A 16,040-nucleotide genomic window follows, 5' to 3' on the forward strand; every position below is an offset into this window, starting at 1 on the left:
CATAGAACCAGTAATTTGATCAGCTGTAGACTCACTTTATCACTCACATCCACCCCAACGAAACAAGAGTGTGCTGTTGTTCAATGTTAAACTATCCAGCCCCAGCCCCAGCCCCAGCCCCAGCCCCAGCCCCTGAGTTATCACAAACAATAACATATCATGGTTCAGCAACACGGGATGCATCCAACACTATCGAATGAAAGTTTGGTTCAACGGGTAAATAGAAAAGTTTAATCACGGACTCACTTTCTGGAACGTTACTACTTTGTGGTGAGTTGGAGATGGTGGGGTTTTATATGGAGGGGGAAGTATGGAGTATTGTATGAGTATGAAGTAGTAATGGTGGTGTTGAATGGGTGGAAGAGTTTCACTGGGTGTACTTATTGGCGGTCACTGGTTCTGTCACTGGGGTGGATGGGGGATGGGGGATGGGTTGGGTGAATCGGGAGTGTGCAAGGTGGTTAATGGAGGAGAAGTTCCAGGGGTTTGAAAAATTTGCTTGTTCGAGTCAGTTCTGATGCTTGGAGGTTTTGATTTCAAGTCTTTTCTTGGAGGGTGGTTGTGGCTTGATGGCTGCTGAGAGAAATATATTGACTTCATGGGAACGAGCTAGTATATAGATCAGGTATCAGATGCTCTGTACTCTGTATAGGCAATTAACGGCCTGGAAGTACTAGATACGTAGGTAATATTTCCCGAATTAGTACATGAGGCAGTAATACTCCGTATTCAGGTCCAGTATCTGGGTAATAGGCAGTCATATATATAAGCCATCTGACTACAAAGTCACACTGTCGCCATACTTCATCATGGCTGGTGTCGTGCCACTGAGCAGATTTTCCATCGCCAAAATGACAATAGAAAGGGAAAGCAACCAATTCTTTGCTTCCCTGTCGAATCAAGCAGAAGATGGATTCATCCGCTACAATCAAGCACCTGGCCGTCCCCGTGGCTGCGCTGCGCTGCGTTACACACCAGAAGAAATCCCCACGAGATAGCTCATGAGTGACAAACTCGAGGCCCCGATCTTCGCAGGTTGGTTTGTAACAACGGCCTGGCCAACCGTGGAATGTGGATATCCATCAGCCCATCGGCGGGTTGCTTGACCGGCAAAGCACAGGCCAGGGGTTCATAGCGTACGATGGGAATTTTCCTATCTCTCCGTAGACTACGGAGTACTGTGAGTATTCCATATTGGCACATAGATTGAAATCCATCCTTTGGAATATCATCATATTACAATATCTAGTAGAAAATTGCCAACGAGCCGGCTGCTTTCTAATGGATCAATCCCAAACACCAATATAGCATGTTTCACAGGATCCATTGGATCGCGATGGGACCCGGGTTGTCGCCCAGTAATTCAATTGCTGCCCGGCTGACCTGTACTGGACCAACCGTGAGCCACACTACTCCGTAGCAGATAGCAGCAACAGCACATCGCGATTTGCGAGTCCACTGACTTCACACCAGGCATATACCGAACTCGTCCGGGCGTAGAATCCAGACTTGGCATGGAGACCCGTCCGGCCCGACAGAAGGATTTCGCCAGTGCTCTGGCAACCGGGGGAAATAAGGTTCTCCAGGCCAGTCACAGTGAGATTCAATCATTCTATCAATTGCTGCCTATCTTCTATGGCCCGGAGACCCGATCCAGTGCCAGGATACGGAATGCCGTCGCAATGGCCACGGGCGGCAGGAATGCGGGTGACCATACGATACGGTCAGGGCGCGAGAAGATCGGCGCTACGCCTCGGTGATACTTTCATGAGCGCCTAGTGGCCGTTCCATCCTGGTACCGCCTAGCCTGGACAGGCCTAGTGTCCCCGAGGCCCTGCCGAGCCCAGGGATTCGGCCCACCCGCGCTGATAAAGGATTCCCGTGGTTCACGCCCGTCATTCCGCCAGTCAAGGGCAACCAGATTCTTTCCCAGCATTCAGGAATCTGCCGCCTTTTCTTCCCTTTTTTTCCCTTCCCTCTACCCTGTCGAATTGAGCCTGGTAAAAGTGTCTTGCACCCATGGGATAGTTCGAATCTGGCCGGGATGTGCCCAGCGTGCAGATGCAATTGACCATCACATGGCTGCAGGCCGACAGCCAATAACGGGGGCCGGGACGCAGTATAACCTCATTTCGAGACAGCATCCATGCAGGCGCCACCCCTCTGGGACTCGCAATCCCCAAACTTTGGCGGCAGATCCCCACCCGGCCAGGGACTCCAGGGTCTGCAGGAACCAATGACTGGCTGGCTCTATTTTAATAATGCATTCCCCGATGTCGTTCCAACCGGTTTCGGTTGATGGCAGACCAGCCTTTGTTTGGGTCAGGCACCTCCTGTACCTCCTGTAATTATCCCACTTGCAGGTGTAACGCCGCCGTCACCCAGCAAATAAAGTGATCCCGTTCAGTGGGCACAAAGCTTGGGTCCATCCATGTATGTAGGATCTTCTCCCGCCCTGGGATGAACATTGTTGCCCGCTTGCTTTTTCGCGCCTTCACCTCTTCTCCCTCTCCCTCTCTTCTGCATTGCGCTACCATCCATCCCTTTGTTGTTTCGGTCACCAACCTTCATTTGTCTCTCGTTGACTCTTCTCTTTCTCTTCCCCCCCTCACGGCAGCGATTCTTTGCAACCTTATCATCAGCCCGTGAGCAGTTTAGCGGTGCGCGACTGTCCTCCTTTATCCGCGCAAATCCATCCTTAACCATCGCTAATCCATACGGTGCTCCAAAGTGCGTATTATCCTCATTCTATGCATCGGCCATAGACACATTGGACATCAGGTCAACGACCTGTCCGCTCATTATCGCGTTTTCACATATTGATACCTGTCGCGCGTCCACCGTCGTTCGTTACAATTACAAAGGAATTGAGGATACCTACAATCAGATCTGGGCTCGCACTGAAGCGTCTCATCTGGGTGAAGTCGGGGATCCGGGCCGCAGACAGAGCACGAGGAAGTGAGAGGTCGCAGGCAATTTGACAGCTGGGATTCTGAGAAACGGGCCCGGTGGTGTCGGTCACTGCAATATTGATACCATATTGCTATCTACAAGAGCGCATCACATTAGAGGAAACCCATCACTCCACCAGGCCAGTCCTTTGAGACGGACTTGTCGCACAAGATGTCCACAAACCCCTCCCTTCAAGAGACGCCCCAGATTCGTCTCAATTGCGGGCGACAGAACCCATTTGCTGATTCCGACGACCCCTATGTGCCAGTACCACCACAGCACCAGATTGGGCGGGCACTGACCCCCGGGATGGTACAGTCGCCGTCCGATGCCACATTGCAGACGACATGGGGTTCGCCCACTCCCCAAGAATCAACAGAGTTCTTAATACCCCCCAAGCCGTATCCCCACAAGGAACTGTACCAATCCCGGTCACCGGATCTGTCGATTCGGTCGCGGCGCACGAGCTGGAGTTCAGAGGCAGCCAGTTATGATGCTCGGGGGTATTCATACACTCGTTTCGATGAATCTCGGGCGCCGTCGCGTGCAGGGAGTGATGAGAATGATGTGAACACACAAACAGTGACGGAAAAGTACAACATAATGCCAACAGAAGGATTGTTATTGTTTCCGGAGGATGTGGAGAAAGATGACTACTTGCATAACCCGGATCCAAATGATCGGGATATTGATTGTGATGTGTGGAATCGGCGGGGACTGATCAATCTGGGTGGACTGCTACTCATAACAGTGGGCTTTGTCGTGCTGTTTGTTGCCTATCCGGTGATGTATGACATCTATACCTACTTTGGCTGCACATGCGGTGTGAGGGAGATTCTCATTGACTGGCTATTAGATCGGCTGTGGGCGGGGTAGAGAAAGCAGCCCAATCGAACTGTGACCCTGATGATTCCTTATGTGTCGACGTCGGGGACCAAGCAGGACTCACCAAATTACGAACGGGATTGATCGACCCAGACACACCGGCTTCTGCGATGACAAAGACATCAGCAGACGGCAAGGAATGGCATCTGGTGGTGAGTGTCAAGTGAAATTATTGGCGACCTTGCAGGGTGATTGACTGGAGTAGTTTTCCGACGAGTTCGAAACCCCTGGTCGGTCCTTTTATGACGGTGACGACCCTTATTATCAGGCCATGGATTTCTGGTATGGTGTGACGCAAGACCTGGAGGCTAGTACTGATTCCAATTTTTTGTCGCTCACTAGCTGACCGATTCATAGTGGTATGACCCGGACGCAGTCACGACGAAAGATGGAAGCTTGGAGATCCGATTCGATGCCTTCACCAACCACGAGCTGGGGTATCGTTCAGGAATGGTGCAGAGTTGGAATAAGCTGTGCTTCTCGGGTGGTCGCTTGGAGGCCAGTATCTCCTTGCCCGGCGCTGGGGATGTATCTGGGTTCTGGCCTGGCTTCTGGGCGATGGGCAACCTAGGCCGACCGGGCTATGCTGCGACTACCGATGGGATGTGGCCCTACAGCTACTACGACCGATGCGATGCCGGCATCACGCCCAACCAGAGCTCCACCGACGGGATCAATTTCCTCCCCGGCATGCGTTTACCGGCTTGCACTTGCAATGGCACCGACCATCCGTCCCCGGGCAGATCCCGCGGCGCCCCCGAAATCGATGTGATTGAGGCCAGTGTGGGCGCTCTGAACAACAACCCGGACGCCGTTATTGGCACCGTGTCCCAAAGTTTGCAGATGGCTCCGTTCGACATTTGGTACATGCCTGACTACGGTACGTTGCGGCAGCTGATTTGCATATGCTAGGGACATCGTTCTGACATCCTGCAGAGTACACGGCCGTGTACGACCCCCATATCACGGAGATCAACACCTACCGAGGAGGACCGTACCAGCAAGCCATGTCTGGCCTCACCAACCTCAACAACAAGTGGTACAATGGCACCGAGTACCAAGTTTATGCGTTCGAGTACACCCCCGGTGCCGTGGGCAACGTGACCTGGTTTGTGGGCCAGGATAAGACCTGGACCCTGGACGGGCGAGCCATTGGACCCAACGGCAACGTCGGCCAGCGGATGATCCCCATGGAGCCAATGTCGATTGTGATGAACCTGGGTATGGCGTGGAGTTTTGCCCCGATCAACGACACGATCCGGAGCTACCTGCCTGGGTTCATGCGGTTCGATTACATTCGGATCTACCAGGACCCGAACAACATCAGTGTCACCTGCGACCCACCGGGCTACGAGACGACGGACTACATTGCCAAACACCCGAACGCTTACAACGACCACAACCAAACCTCATGGTATGTGATCATTTCTGTGATAGCGATGTCAATAATCCACTAACATATTGCAGGGCTGATGCCGGATATGAATGGCCCACGAACACACTCATGAACGGGTGCTAGATTCTTCGAGAAGACATCGTATGAATCCTCGAGGGCGCCTAGAGTTTCCGAGGTGCTCGATCTACTCATTCGCTCCCCCGATGCGAACACCGCACGGCTTCCTGACATGCCCTGGTGCCGGTCCAGGCGCCTGCGAGTCATTTTAGCGGCATTCTGCTTTGGCGTTGACGGCGTCCTTCCGTTCTTCCAAGCTGGTGGCTGGGGCTAACCTTTGCATTTCGATTTTCGCTTGTACTTTTTTTTCATCTTACATCACATTTAACGGTTTGGCATGGTGCTTTTAGCTTATTCTTATTTCGCCTGGTCTTTACAGACGGGGTTATTTTGTTGGAATCATGGAGGCCCGGTTGTTCGAGTATGACCGATCACGGTCGCAGATAGTCCCATAGAATCGAAGACAATCAAAGATCTGATCAAGAGTGCGATATCCAGTGGAGGGGCCCGTCATCTGACCTGTCATTCAGCCCTGAGGCAGGTAGGGCACACCCCTGACTAAGCAGACTGACTCGCGATAGTTAACAGTTAACTAGTCAACCCGTCAACTTATCTTAGTTTAAGCCCACCTCCGCCTTCGTCATCCGCTTCCTCCACTCACTGCTTCGCGCTCGTCTCCAACCCGCGTGACTGGAGGTTCGAACTTCCAGTCTCTGATCCTGCCGGACGGGGTCGACCGCTTTGTCACTACAGTTAGACTCGTACAGGTACTCCATCGTCCTGATCAGGATCCAGTCTTAGCATCCGACCCCTCGACTTGTACAGTCCGCGGAGCTGATTCGGAGAGCACCTCACGTCACATATATCCGATCTATCGCGTACATATCGTGCTGTTCACTCCACATACACGAGACAGTTCTCTGAGCCAATCATCCACTCGGCTCACCATTCATTGATTTAGCATTTCACTTCTCAAACAAAAAGAACAAAAAAGAACAAGATGTTCAACCCCCACCTCCCCATCCCCGGCCGTCGCGAACACCACCCCATCGTGATTACCTCAGACGACTCCGACTCCGACGACATCATCGCCGACGAAGCTGAAGAAGCACGGGAAGAAGAAGAGGTAGAGGAAGAAGACTCAGACGAAGACCTCGATCACGATACCGACTCGGATGAAATGCAATTGGACTATTCGTTGCATTCGAGACCGCAGTCGGGCATTATGGGGTATGGTATGTATTATCCCTTCCTCCTCTCCCAGACTTTCTTTGGGGTTGGTTTGTTTCATGCTTGGGGTTGTGTATGGTTGAGGTTGAAAACAACACTCCGCATCACATTATATCTCTGATAAAGAATACATACTAATAAGAAGAGGAAAATAGCATACCCGACAACCCAAACCCCCCACCTAGGTCCCAGTCTCTACCAAGCAACCCTCGATCAAGAACGTCGCATGCGGACCCGTCTTCGGGAAGAACGACACGCCGCGCTTTGCGTCCTGCTGGATCGAGAGTTACTTACCATTCAGGCGTTGGCTGCGCAGGAGGTATCCATCCATCCCTCCCTTTCATCCATTCTTTTCCCCGTCCCCACTACATTTTACCCAGATGCTAATAAATCCAGACCCTCCCCCAATCCCGCCGCCGCTTCCTCGCCCGCCTCCTCGCCCCCGAGGATCCCGAATCCGCGGCCTCGATCCGCGCGGACCGATTCACGGTACAACATCCCGCCGGCGCCAGCGGCAGCGGGAGTCTTCTATCGTCCGCTACGGCGATGATTGTGCCCCGACGGGTCGTGGATGTGTACGAGACGGATGATGCCGGGTGGAGGAAGCCGGAGAGGGGCGGTCGAGGGGGCGAGAGGAGTGCGGCCATGCAGTCGTCGCCGGCGTCGGTGGGGTCCGGGTCGGTGTCGTCGGCGAAGATGAAGGGGAGGATGGGGACGCCGGATCGGGTGGGGAGGGGGACGAAGGGGCGGGGGTTGCAGAGTTCGTCGTATCGGGAGAGGGAGAGGGAGAGGGAGAGAGAGCGGAGGAGGGGGTTGTTTGAGGGGGTGTGATTGGTTGATTGAGGTAGGTAGATCGGTTGATGGGTTGTGTTCTGAATGGGGTATTGGGGGAGTGGGTTGTCTACGAGAGCAAGGTGTTAAGAATATTCACATCGCTGCGTTCTGTACATACATCCAAACCATACCATACCGTGATATCCCGTCAATCCGTAAAATACTATACAAGGAGGGTCAAACCAATGCAAACGAGCAAACAACCATAACAATAACATGCCAAACAAAAAGATGGTGTCCAAGGAAGTCCGCACAAGCGCTCAACCATCTATACTATAGATCGCCAATCACCATTCCGCGCGTCGGTCTTCCAATGCGTCCCATCGTACCAAAGGGTATCTAACAGACCAAAACTGGGCCTTAACCTCAATGCATCCCAAGAGAATGCTAGAGGATCACTTTTCAAATTTCAAATTTGTGCACCTTTCCACCCTCAAGGCTTTAGAACGGCCACATCACATGCTCAGCCGGTAGGCAAGGCTCAGGAACACATTTTTTTTTTTTAATAGAAGCCTTGCCTCGGCAAACCTGGTCATGCGCATCGTCAGACGAGCCGACTAGGGTTAAACAATACCAAGCAATGCAGCCACCTCAGCTCCACCTTTCAGCGTTGAGCAGGCTCGCTGCATCCCCAACTTGCTTGCGTTCGGAAACTTCCCGGGTTCGCATCCGAGCACGTGCGCTTTCAATATTCATAGGCGTCAATCCTTGGGATGGTGGTGGGTCCGGTTCCGCGTAGAAAGGATGTAGTCTGTGGGAAGTAGAGAACCGGACACGACCATCCCTCATGACTGGTAATTGTCATTGCAGGGGTTCCGAGCTCGACGAGAGTCGGTTGAGATGGAGATAGACATCGGTGCCATACCTAGGCGATGTTAAATAACCAAGCGATTGGTCTGCAGCGGAACATAACTTACCCCTCCATACTAATCAGCTTCAGATCCCCGCCAAAGTAGCGAGCATACAGTCGACTGATGGGCAGACCATACCCGAAACCCGCCATAGGCGCCTTAAAGTCGCTCTTGTCAAAATCGGGATCCAGGCTTGGGGTTTGCTCTACGGTAGTGTACATGTACGTCCAGACCAAGGGGATGGCAGAACGGGGGATGCCACCACCTTCGTCCGAGATCTTTATGGTAATATCTTCTTTGCCTTCTGCAATGATAACCTTGGTGACCGGGAAGGCGTCCTTGTCTGCGCCGTGGGCTTCCACCACCGCACGCAGGGAGTTCTTCAAGGTCTCAAAGAGCATATGCGATAGGTGACCCGGAACGTACATGAAGTTCAGATCTTCCTTGCAGACAAGTTGCACCTTGGGCGCATCAAAAAGACCATAGTAATCTTCACAGACGAAACGAGCATTGTCAATAGCCTCAAGAGCCACTTCGCGTACATTGGTTTTCGTGCAGATGATTCCGACATAGTTTGGTTGTCGAACGTGCGTTTGCTCCGTCAAGGCGATGTGCTGGCCGATTAACATTCGTATACCAATGCGGGACATGTAGAACCGATCGAGGAACGACTGGACGGTGGAATCAATCTGTAGACGTTGGCGCTTTCGCTTCCATTCGAGAATACCCTGGGCGACGGTGGTCACAACACTGTCGTGTCTCCGTTTGATGTGCTGTAAAGTCCTGGCGAAGCGTTCATTGTAATCGTTCAATTCCGGTGGCCAATTCCCCTGATCATCCGACGGGGCATAGTATCTCCGTCCCACCGCAGCTCCTTTGCCGTTGCCATTACCATTCAGCAAGGACGAGGGAGAGGACCGATATTGACCTTCACGGATACTAGGGTTTTGCGTGGTCTCGGAGAGGATCTTTGAGAATCCCCCATTGACGCGCCCTGGGCGTAGCAAACGGGTCTTGACTTCCTGAGTAAGGGTAGGACGGGGTAGGTTGATAATTTCCTACACGACAAGTCAGTCACCACCGGACCAAAAATGGGGGTTGACATGTGAGTCATACCTCGAACGACTGGGCGTACCAGTCCTGGACCTTCTTGATGGATGGCATTTCACTCAGGCCATCGGGAAGTTCTCCAAGGTCCTGAACACGATGAGCGAGACGTATGGGCAGTTCTTCGGAAAGGAATTGGGACGCGCGAAAGAGAGTGCCTGATTGGGGAAAGAGATCACGAGGTTAGCGCATGGTGGTCACTCGAGCATCATGTGGCAAAGGGCACCACCGTGAAAGGGAAGAAGCTAACCTGTCGAGGGCCGATCTCCAAATTGGACCATCTGCCGGAGAGAGACACCAGTGGCAGGGAAGCTGGCATAATGTCTGATGGTGTCCATCAGCCTCTCCGACGGCTTCCACATGATGTCAACGGTATGTCAGGCCGGACGGCCTGGAATCACACTCGATACAACCAATATGGACCGTAAAAACGCCCCCGCGTGGTCAAGAGCAGCTGAAAGAGAGTCAGTCGGTCAATTGTGATTGTTGTGAGGGTGGATGGTTTGAGGGGAGGACTACCGAGGTTGAGGGACACCTCCGCTCGCAGGCGAGCTCGGAACGGCGGGCGGTACGAATTCCCCGGAGTGGTGCTTCCGGTAGCAGTCGTGGCGAACAGAAACCGATCAACGAGGGAGGGAGCTTCCACAGGGCATCTGGTAGACACGCCTTTTCTTCAGTGAAGCCGAGACGCTGGGGGAAAAAGAACAGGGAGGACGGAGAGGAGAGGAAGACGGGCGGAGGGAAGTCGAGGTGGGCAGACCGACCGGTGGAGGATGACTCTTTTTGGATGCTGGGCTGCTGCGGAGACTCGCAATTCCCGGGGAGTCACGTGCGCAGGTGGGGGGGGCGCGCAGTTGCCGTCTTGATGGTCTGCAATCCCGTGTGTGGCCGAGGGTGTTCCAATCATCAACAGCCGATTCGGAGCCTGTCTCTACCGTCTTCGCCCATCGCACCACCCGTCCACGGGGAAAAGCAGGAGCATGTCGGACTCAAATACTCCGTGAATCGCCTGAGCTGATCGAGATGCCGCGCTGTTATCTACGGAGTAAACTGGACAATTTCAGTCAGAGCCTATCCCCGTAGACCCTTTCAGCCGACCGTCGGACTCTGCCGCCCGTTGGCAAATTCTCCATTTAGTAGGGAAGGTGCTTAGGGGCATGTATGTACTGTGTAGTACACACGACTCCTCCGTCCATAGGCATAGTAGGTCGGCGCGCACGGGACTGCCGGTGTCAAGCTGAACCTTTCTCCGGATCTCCCCTTCGTCCGAGGTGGTTCAAATCCGGGGCACGCGCACTCCGACTGGCTAGGATCCATGATGCAAGAGTAATAGTCCCTGGCCAGACTCGGGCTCCCCCTGCTATCCGCTAATTCAGCTTATAATCTACCCCTCCATGTCCAGGCGCAGCTGGCTCCTTTGGTCAAGGTACCTGATTAGCCTCTCCCCTTCCGCGGATCTCCCCAGTCGCTTGCGGTTCTTCATGGTTCTCGACAAGCTTATGTATCCTCCTCCGTACACCGGCTCCCGATTCGTATACTCGGACGATGGGAATGGCTCATCATTATTGATTATCGCTTTCGGATCTGCCTCGTGATCTCCGAAAAAGGAGTTGAGTTTGGAGGAAGTCACATGCCATGCCCACGGCCTCGCAAGACCGGCAGACACTGGAAAGAAGGTCCCCAAGGAGCGATGACCGGAAGAGAAAATGAATACGAAATAAAGAGGACGATACAAAGAAAAAAGAATCAATTGTATTGTGGTAGGACTGTCTCCATGACTTAGTACTCTGTATTGTCCCTGCATGCGGGACAATAGAATTTCCCAGCACACGAACTGCTGGACAGCCACGGCGTCCGTGTGGTTGTCGCTGGATGGATGCCACTGGCGACAGCAAAGGAAAAAGCAAAGAGATCCAGGTGGAATATTTAAACGACGGCCGCAGCAGCAGCGAAGATCCTCGTGGTGCATCTCCTACTGTTAGTCCACCGCCAGAGAGAGCCAATCAGACTAGGCCGCGTCCTGATAAAGATGAGAGGACGCGGACGACGCGATGAGGGGAGAACACCACCAACCGTTGCATAGGGCTGGGACGAGAGGGAAGAAAAGGAAGAAAAAAAAAGAAAAGAAAAAGAAGACTGGAAAACAAAAAAGAAAAGAAACAAAACGGATGCCCAACCCCAGCCTTTCAGGCAGGTTTCAACCTTTCCCCATCATCGCGTCGTCATGATCTTCTCTGTCATTTCTGCTCTATCACCTCGAAGAAGAAACAAGCCCAAGAGATGGAGCCCGATTGCGCTGCCGCTGACCCCCTTTACCCCCCTGTCGTGGAGGTGACAATAATATGGACCGGCTCTGAGGCCCTTGTCCCTCCCCTAAGGGGCTCTCCATTAGCAAGAATCCCGGGGCATACTTAGTGACTATTATTTCCAGCTGGCGTCGCTCCAGTCTTACATCCAATTCTTCGCATGTCTTTCCGCCCGAAACCTTCTTGTCAGTGGAGTCTCGTTAACTTTTTTGACACCTGTCTGGCCCACCAACCGGAAAACTAGTTGTCAGTTGAGTATCTTCCCGTCAGGTTATCTGACTGGCCGTCATCTCACCGCGCGGTGAGTTGACTGTTTAAATCGCCGAGGAAGCACCGGCAACTCTGATGACTTTTGAATTTTTTTTCTTTGAGTTCTCCTGGGAGACCGTTGCATGTCCCCTCCCCGCCATCTTACCTTATTTTTTTTCTGTTTGCCCAAGTGTCAGAGTCACCAGGGAAGGGATCCATTATTCTTAGAGGGGCAGGCTTGGCCGTAATAGGTGAGTGGAAAGTGTCCGATTTGATGTCACGGACCAATTTCTTCCTCCGAAACTCGTTATTATTTGTGCGCGGAAGTGGGTTTGTTGCCATTCTTATGTATTATGATGGTGGCTATAGCTCATACCGGTTGTGGACACACACTGGACTGATGGATCGGGGGGCCCCCATCGACCAGTTTGTTTGCATGCAGAGGAAGGATCCTTAACCCAGGATGCTCCAGCGGCTTTAATGGGGGCACTGTTCGTTTTTAGTTGCTCGTTTTTTATTTCCGTTCCCCTGTGGGTTTATTGTTCTAACCCGAAAAAAAAATAATTGGGGGAGAAATGATGCAAACCGGCACTGCACGAACATCAAACCCTCGTCATGCTTTTAATTTTTTTTTTTTCCCTCTCTCTCTTCCTATTTAATTTTTTTTGTCTCGTTGGCTTGGGTGGTAACTCTTTTATAGACGGATAAGTTGATTATCCTTTTGGCAATTCTTATTGTTAATGGTCCCGACTGCACTGGAGAGGCGCTTTTTCTCTTACTATCTGGCTGGGTTGTTGCTGTGCACTCACTCATTGGCAGGACCCGATAGAGAGGATCCGCAAACCTTCCCAGCATTGCCCTTTTTGCGCTCATGCTGTTGAAGCCGAAATTCTGCCCTTCACTGGTCCGGATCCAGTCAATTAGCCCCTCCTTATAATTACTACCTGTCCCCGTTGCCCTCTAGGTATAATTCTGTCACTTTGTTTTATCTCCTTCTGTGTGTGGCTCAGGAATTGGAGACTTCGTATTGGTTAATATTCAGGGGAAAGACCACGTTGGGCCAAGGCAAAAAAGAAAAAAAAACAAGCCTGAAACAGGCCAGACGCAAAGATTGAGAGGGTGGGAAGTAGAAACTTGCTCGGATAGGGAAGGAGACAGACCACTGGGCAACTGCTTACTATCCTACGCTTGCTACGTCTTACTACTTACTACTTACTCATTGCGACTTGCGACTGGAAGGGTCTTCTTCAGTCGGACCGGGCAGAGGAAGAAAGAAAGACCCGGAAGGTGAGGGAGAAAGAAGGAAGAGGAAGGAACGGAAGAGAGACAGACGAGAGGGAAAGAGGCACCGATTGGGAATATCCCAATCAGAAGGACACCTGAGGAACGAGCCCTCCACTCTTCAAGGAACTTTCCCCTCCATCCCCTCCTGAAGCCGTCGCCAGGACGAGGCAGTGGGCAGGCAGTCCAGTGTCCCACGCCACTACTTACTTCTTGCTACTATTCCTACTACTGCTTGCTCGGCCTCAGGTCACCCCTCCTCTGATACCTACCCCTCGGGGAGGTTTCCCTGGCCGGCCCCATCACGTCTGCTGGTAATCCTACCTTACCCGGGCCTCTCATTTCACTGGCCTGGTCCTGACATCGGCGATTCCTTGTTACGCCAGGCATTCGCCAGTCATCTATTTGCCTAAGCAAACAAGGACCGTGGTACTTCAGCAGATGCATCTTCCCTGACCACCTACTTTACCTTGTACTACCTCCCCCCAGCTGCATGTTCATGTAAACAAACCCCAATATGTCTCGCCGCCGTGCCTCCCACAGCGAATCATTGGGTCTATCCTCCACTATGAACGAAGCCTTTGCCTATCCTTTCTCCGGGATGCAACAGAGCAGTGCTCCACAACGACGCGGCCCGATCGAAGGGCCCAACGGACGACGGTTGATTCGTAGGGTCACCTGGCGATCCTCCACGTACAAGCTGATGGCTTGTCTGTGGGTGTTGGGCGTCTTCTATATCGTCTGGCTCATTCGGGATGTCTTCTACTATCCATTCTACTCCTCCTCCCAACAACCTCTCCCCCCCCAGCCAGCCAATGAGTAAGTCTCCAGATGCTTCCCCTGACTCCTGGTGCTTTTCGTCTCTTGTCGATGGCCAAATTTGCTTATCTGGCCCCGTCTTGTACATAGTTTGTTGGCTTCTTACCTGGGTCGTCAAGAGTGCGACATCTCGTCCCTGTCCCTCTTCACCCCCCCTCCATCCGGTGATGGCGAACGAGCGTCAAGCAATCCGTACTGCCAAACCCGTGACGCACTTCTCAGCGCCATGAGCAATGGCGGGCGTCATGGCTTCGACGCTGCGTATACTTCACAAGGCAAGTGCCCACTCGATGCCGTCCTTCTTGTGCCTGACGTTCCTGCTTCTGGGGGTTCCGTTTGGGCAGCAACCGCCCTCGTATCACTCTGACTGACCGTTCTTGTTCAGGGTGCTCCTATCGTTGGTTCACCAGCGCTGAAGTGTGCAATATTCTACGCAAATTTGATGGAATTGTCTTCATTGGTGATGATTCTCTGGCCGACGCTTATGCAGGGTTCAACATTCTTCTCCGGGAGGACCTGGCGACCGGATCCCTGAGAGAGTGGGAGATAAACAAGGACCATGGTCACAGTTGCCGATGTGAATCTCAGTTCACCAGTGCCTCATGTGTGCCACTGCGGATTACTTCAAGCGATGATGTACACGCGCAGGATGGCGGCAATCCCACTCGTAGACCCTATACTTGTTCTTCCCGTGAGCATTCCACTCCTTTGGCCTGTCAACGCTCGTCTATGGGCTTGAGTACTGATCCTCACCGTGCTCTCAGATACCCCTCATGCATTCCTCGCCACAGCCGGCTCGCCTGCTCCGAAGAACGCGTACGAAAAGTTCCGTCGAATGGTCGGCCGAGGGGCTGGCCGGAACAAGCCAGTACCCGTGGTCTTGAGTCTTTCACTTTCCACGTCCTATTCCTTGCCCACGGCCAAAAGTAGCATGGAGGAATGGCTCACATTGGCCCAGGCCAGTGGACGAAACACCCCTTTTCTCTGGGTAGGCCCCACAGCCCCTGGGCTGCAAAAGGATTCTGGAGACAACATCCACGCGTCCAGCTGGCAGTATTCACAAGATACTGCTCAAGAAGCCCATGATCGAGGCCTAGATGCCCTGGCTATGTACAACGCAACACTGCAGGCCGACAGCTGGGATGGAAAACACTATGGAGAAAAGGTGGCTTTGATACAGGCAATGATGGTGAGTGAGCCTCTGCATCTTGCACGATCAAGTGCTCTGATTGACACTTATCTCTAGGTTATCAACTGGCTGTCTGCCATCTAGGGTTGTGACCAGACTTCTATCACTTATGCGCACAGTGTGGACCCCACAATGGTGCCGTGCGCCCATGGCCTCTTCAAATGGACTACGGATTTGGATACTCCCAGAAACATGTGCATCAACTTCAACGAGTCTTAGCTGGCTCACATTTCTCTGAATCTTCTTGAAACTATTTCAATTTCATTTATCGAGCGGACATCAGTTATTCAGTTCTTCGCTGCTCATCTTGTTATATAGTGTCTTCTCTATCTTTTGCATTATGGCATCTCATACTAAGGTCATTCCAGAACAATCTCGCTTCTGCTGCATGGAGCATTCGTTTTCTTTGGTTCCATATTACAATTACTCTACTGTTGTTTCCTCAATATGCTTCCTTGTATTCTGCGGTCCCCTCTCCTTCCATCGAATTGGTATTAGAGGGGAAAGCGTCGTTGCTACCGTATCTACGCAAATCCGTGCTAGCGTCTAACCTACACTCCAGAGCAGCTTCATTCGGGTCCAACATGAGATAATAATAATCCACAGAAAGGTGGCTGGTCATCATAGTGTGCCAGTAACCGAATCGTGGGTCTCATACCAACGGTAGTAATTCGTATCCGAGGATCTAGTGTGTTCTCCGGCAAAAAGAAGTGGCTTGGGTAGGTAGTGGGGTTTCTCAGGCCGTCCCAGCCACCCTACCACTGGGATCCGGTTTACATGCGTCTCAAGCCGCAGCCTGAGGCTCTCATCCATCAAAGGGCTCAAATGCTACTCCATCGTAGATACTATGTAGTATCCCAGTTGACTTCTCCATCTTGTTTTTG

At 52.4% G+C, this 16,040-nt stretch overlaps 5 protein-coding genes across 5 annotated transcripts; 3 read left to right on the top strand and 2 right to left on the bottom strand.

Annotated features, from left to right (window-relative positions):
• Positions 1–3,123: 3,123 nt before the first annotated feature.
• BO80DRAFT_448533 (SKN1/KRE6 family beta-glucan synthesis-associated protein) lies at positions 3,124–5,356 on the top strand (the record flags this gene model as incomplete). Its single annotated transcript, XM_025721680.1, has 6 exons — positions 3,124–3,740; positions 3,809–3,989; positions 4,043–4,126; positions 4,195–4,717; positions 4,774–5,251; positions 5,305–5,356. 6 exons carry the CDS (start codon positions 3,124–3,126, stop codon positions 5,354–5,356), a joined length of 1,935 nt encoding a protein of 644 aa, XP_025571511.1.
• Positions 5,357–5,919: 563 nt separating this feature from the next.
• BO80DRAFT_504867 (uncharacterized protein) lies at positions 5,920–7,351 on the top strand (the record flags this gene model as incomplete). Its single annotated transcript, XM_025724451.1, has 3 exons — positions 5,920–6,525; positions 6,676–6,839; positions 6,917–7,351. The coding sequence occupies exons 1-3, from the start codon at positions 6,291–6,293 to the stop codon at positions 7,349–7,351; spliced, it is 834 nt and encodes a 277-aa protein (XP_025571512.1). The 5' UTR covers positions 5,920–6,290.
• Positions 7,352–8,155: 804 nt separating this feature from the next.
• On the bottom strand, positions 8,156–9,674 carry BO80DRAFT_448535 (PDK/BCKDK family protein kinase; the record flags this gene model as incomplete). The annotated part of the gene is made up of 4 exons (XM_025721681.1): positions 8,156–8,219; positions 8,272–9,263; positions 9,322–9,470; positions 9,563–9,674. The coding sequence occupies 4 exons, from the start codon at positions 9,672–9,674 to the stop codon at positions 8,156–8,158; spliced, it is 1,317 nt and encodes a 438-aa protein (XP_025571513.1).
• Positions 9,675–10,226: 552 nt separating this feature from the next.
• On the bottom strand, positions 10,227–11,711 carry BO80DRAFT_194711 (uncharacterized protein). The gene is made up of 2 exons (XM_025714144.1): positions 10,743–11,711; positions 10,227–10,672 (listed from the first exon to the last, which is right to left on the bottom strand). Exons 1-2 carry the CDS (start codon positions 11,279–11,281, stop codon positions 10,462–10,464), a joined length of 750 nt encoding a protein of 249 aa, XP_025571514.1. The 5' UTR covers positions 11,282–11,711; the 3' UTR covers positions 10,227–10,461.
• A 1,954-nt stretch (positions 11,712–13,665) lies between these two features.
• BO80DRAFT_458317 (uncharacterized protein) lies at positions 13,666–15,240 on the top strand (the record flags this gene model as incomplete). The annotated part of the gene is made up of 5 exons (XM_025722271.1): positions 13,666–13,967; positions 14,058–14,242; positions 14,353–14,658; positions 14,732–15,156; positions 15,214–15,240. 5 exons carry the CDS (start codon positions 13,666–13,668, stop codon positions 15,238–15,240), a joined length of 1,245 nt encoding a protein of 414 aa, XP_025571515.1.
• Positions 15,241–16,040: the final 800 nt, after the last annotated feature.

The sequence above is a fragment of the Aspergillus ibericus genome (assembly GCF_003184845.1).
Source record: "Aspergillus ibericus CBS 121593 unplaced genomic scaffold BO80scaffold_47, whole genome shotgun sequence".
Lineage (NCBI taxonomy): Eukaryota > Fungi > Ascomycota > Eurotiomycetes > Eurotiales > Aspergillaceae > Aspergillus > Aspergillus ibericus.

Coding starts and splice junctions, on each gene's coding strand:
- BO80DRAFT_194711 (XM_025714144.1), bottom strand. CDS start 11,281: ATGCACCACGAGGATCTTCGCTGCTGCTGCGGCCGTCGTTTAAATATT. Junction 10,673..10,742: donor GAAGGGGAGAGGCTAATCAG/GTACCTTGACCA, acceptor ATTAGCGGATAG/CAGGGGGAGCCCGAGTCTGG.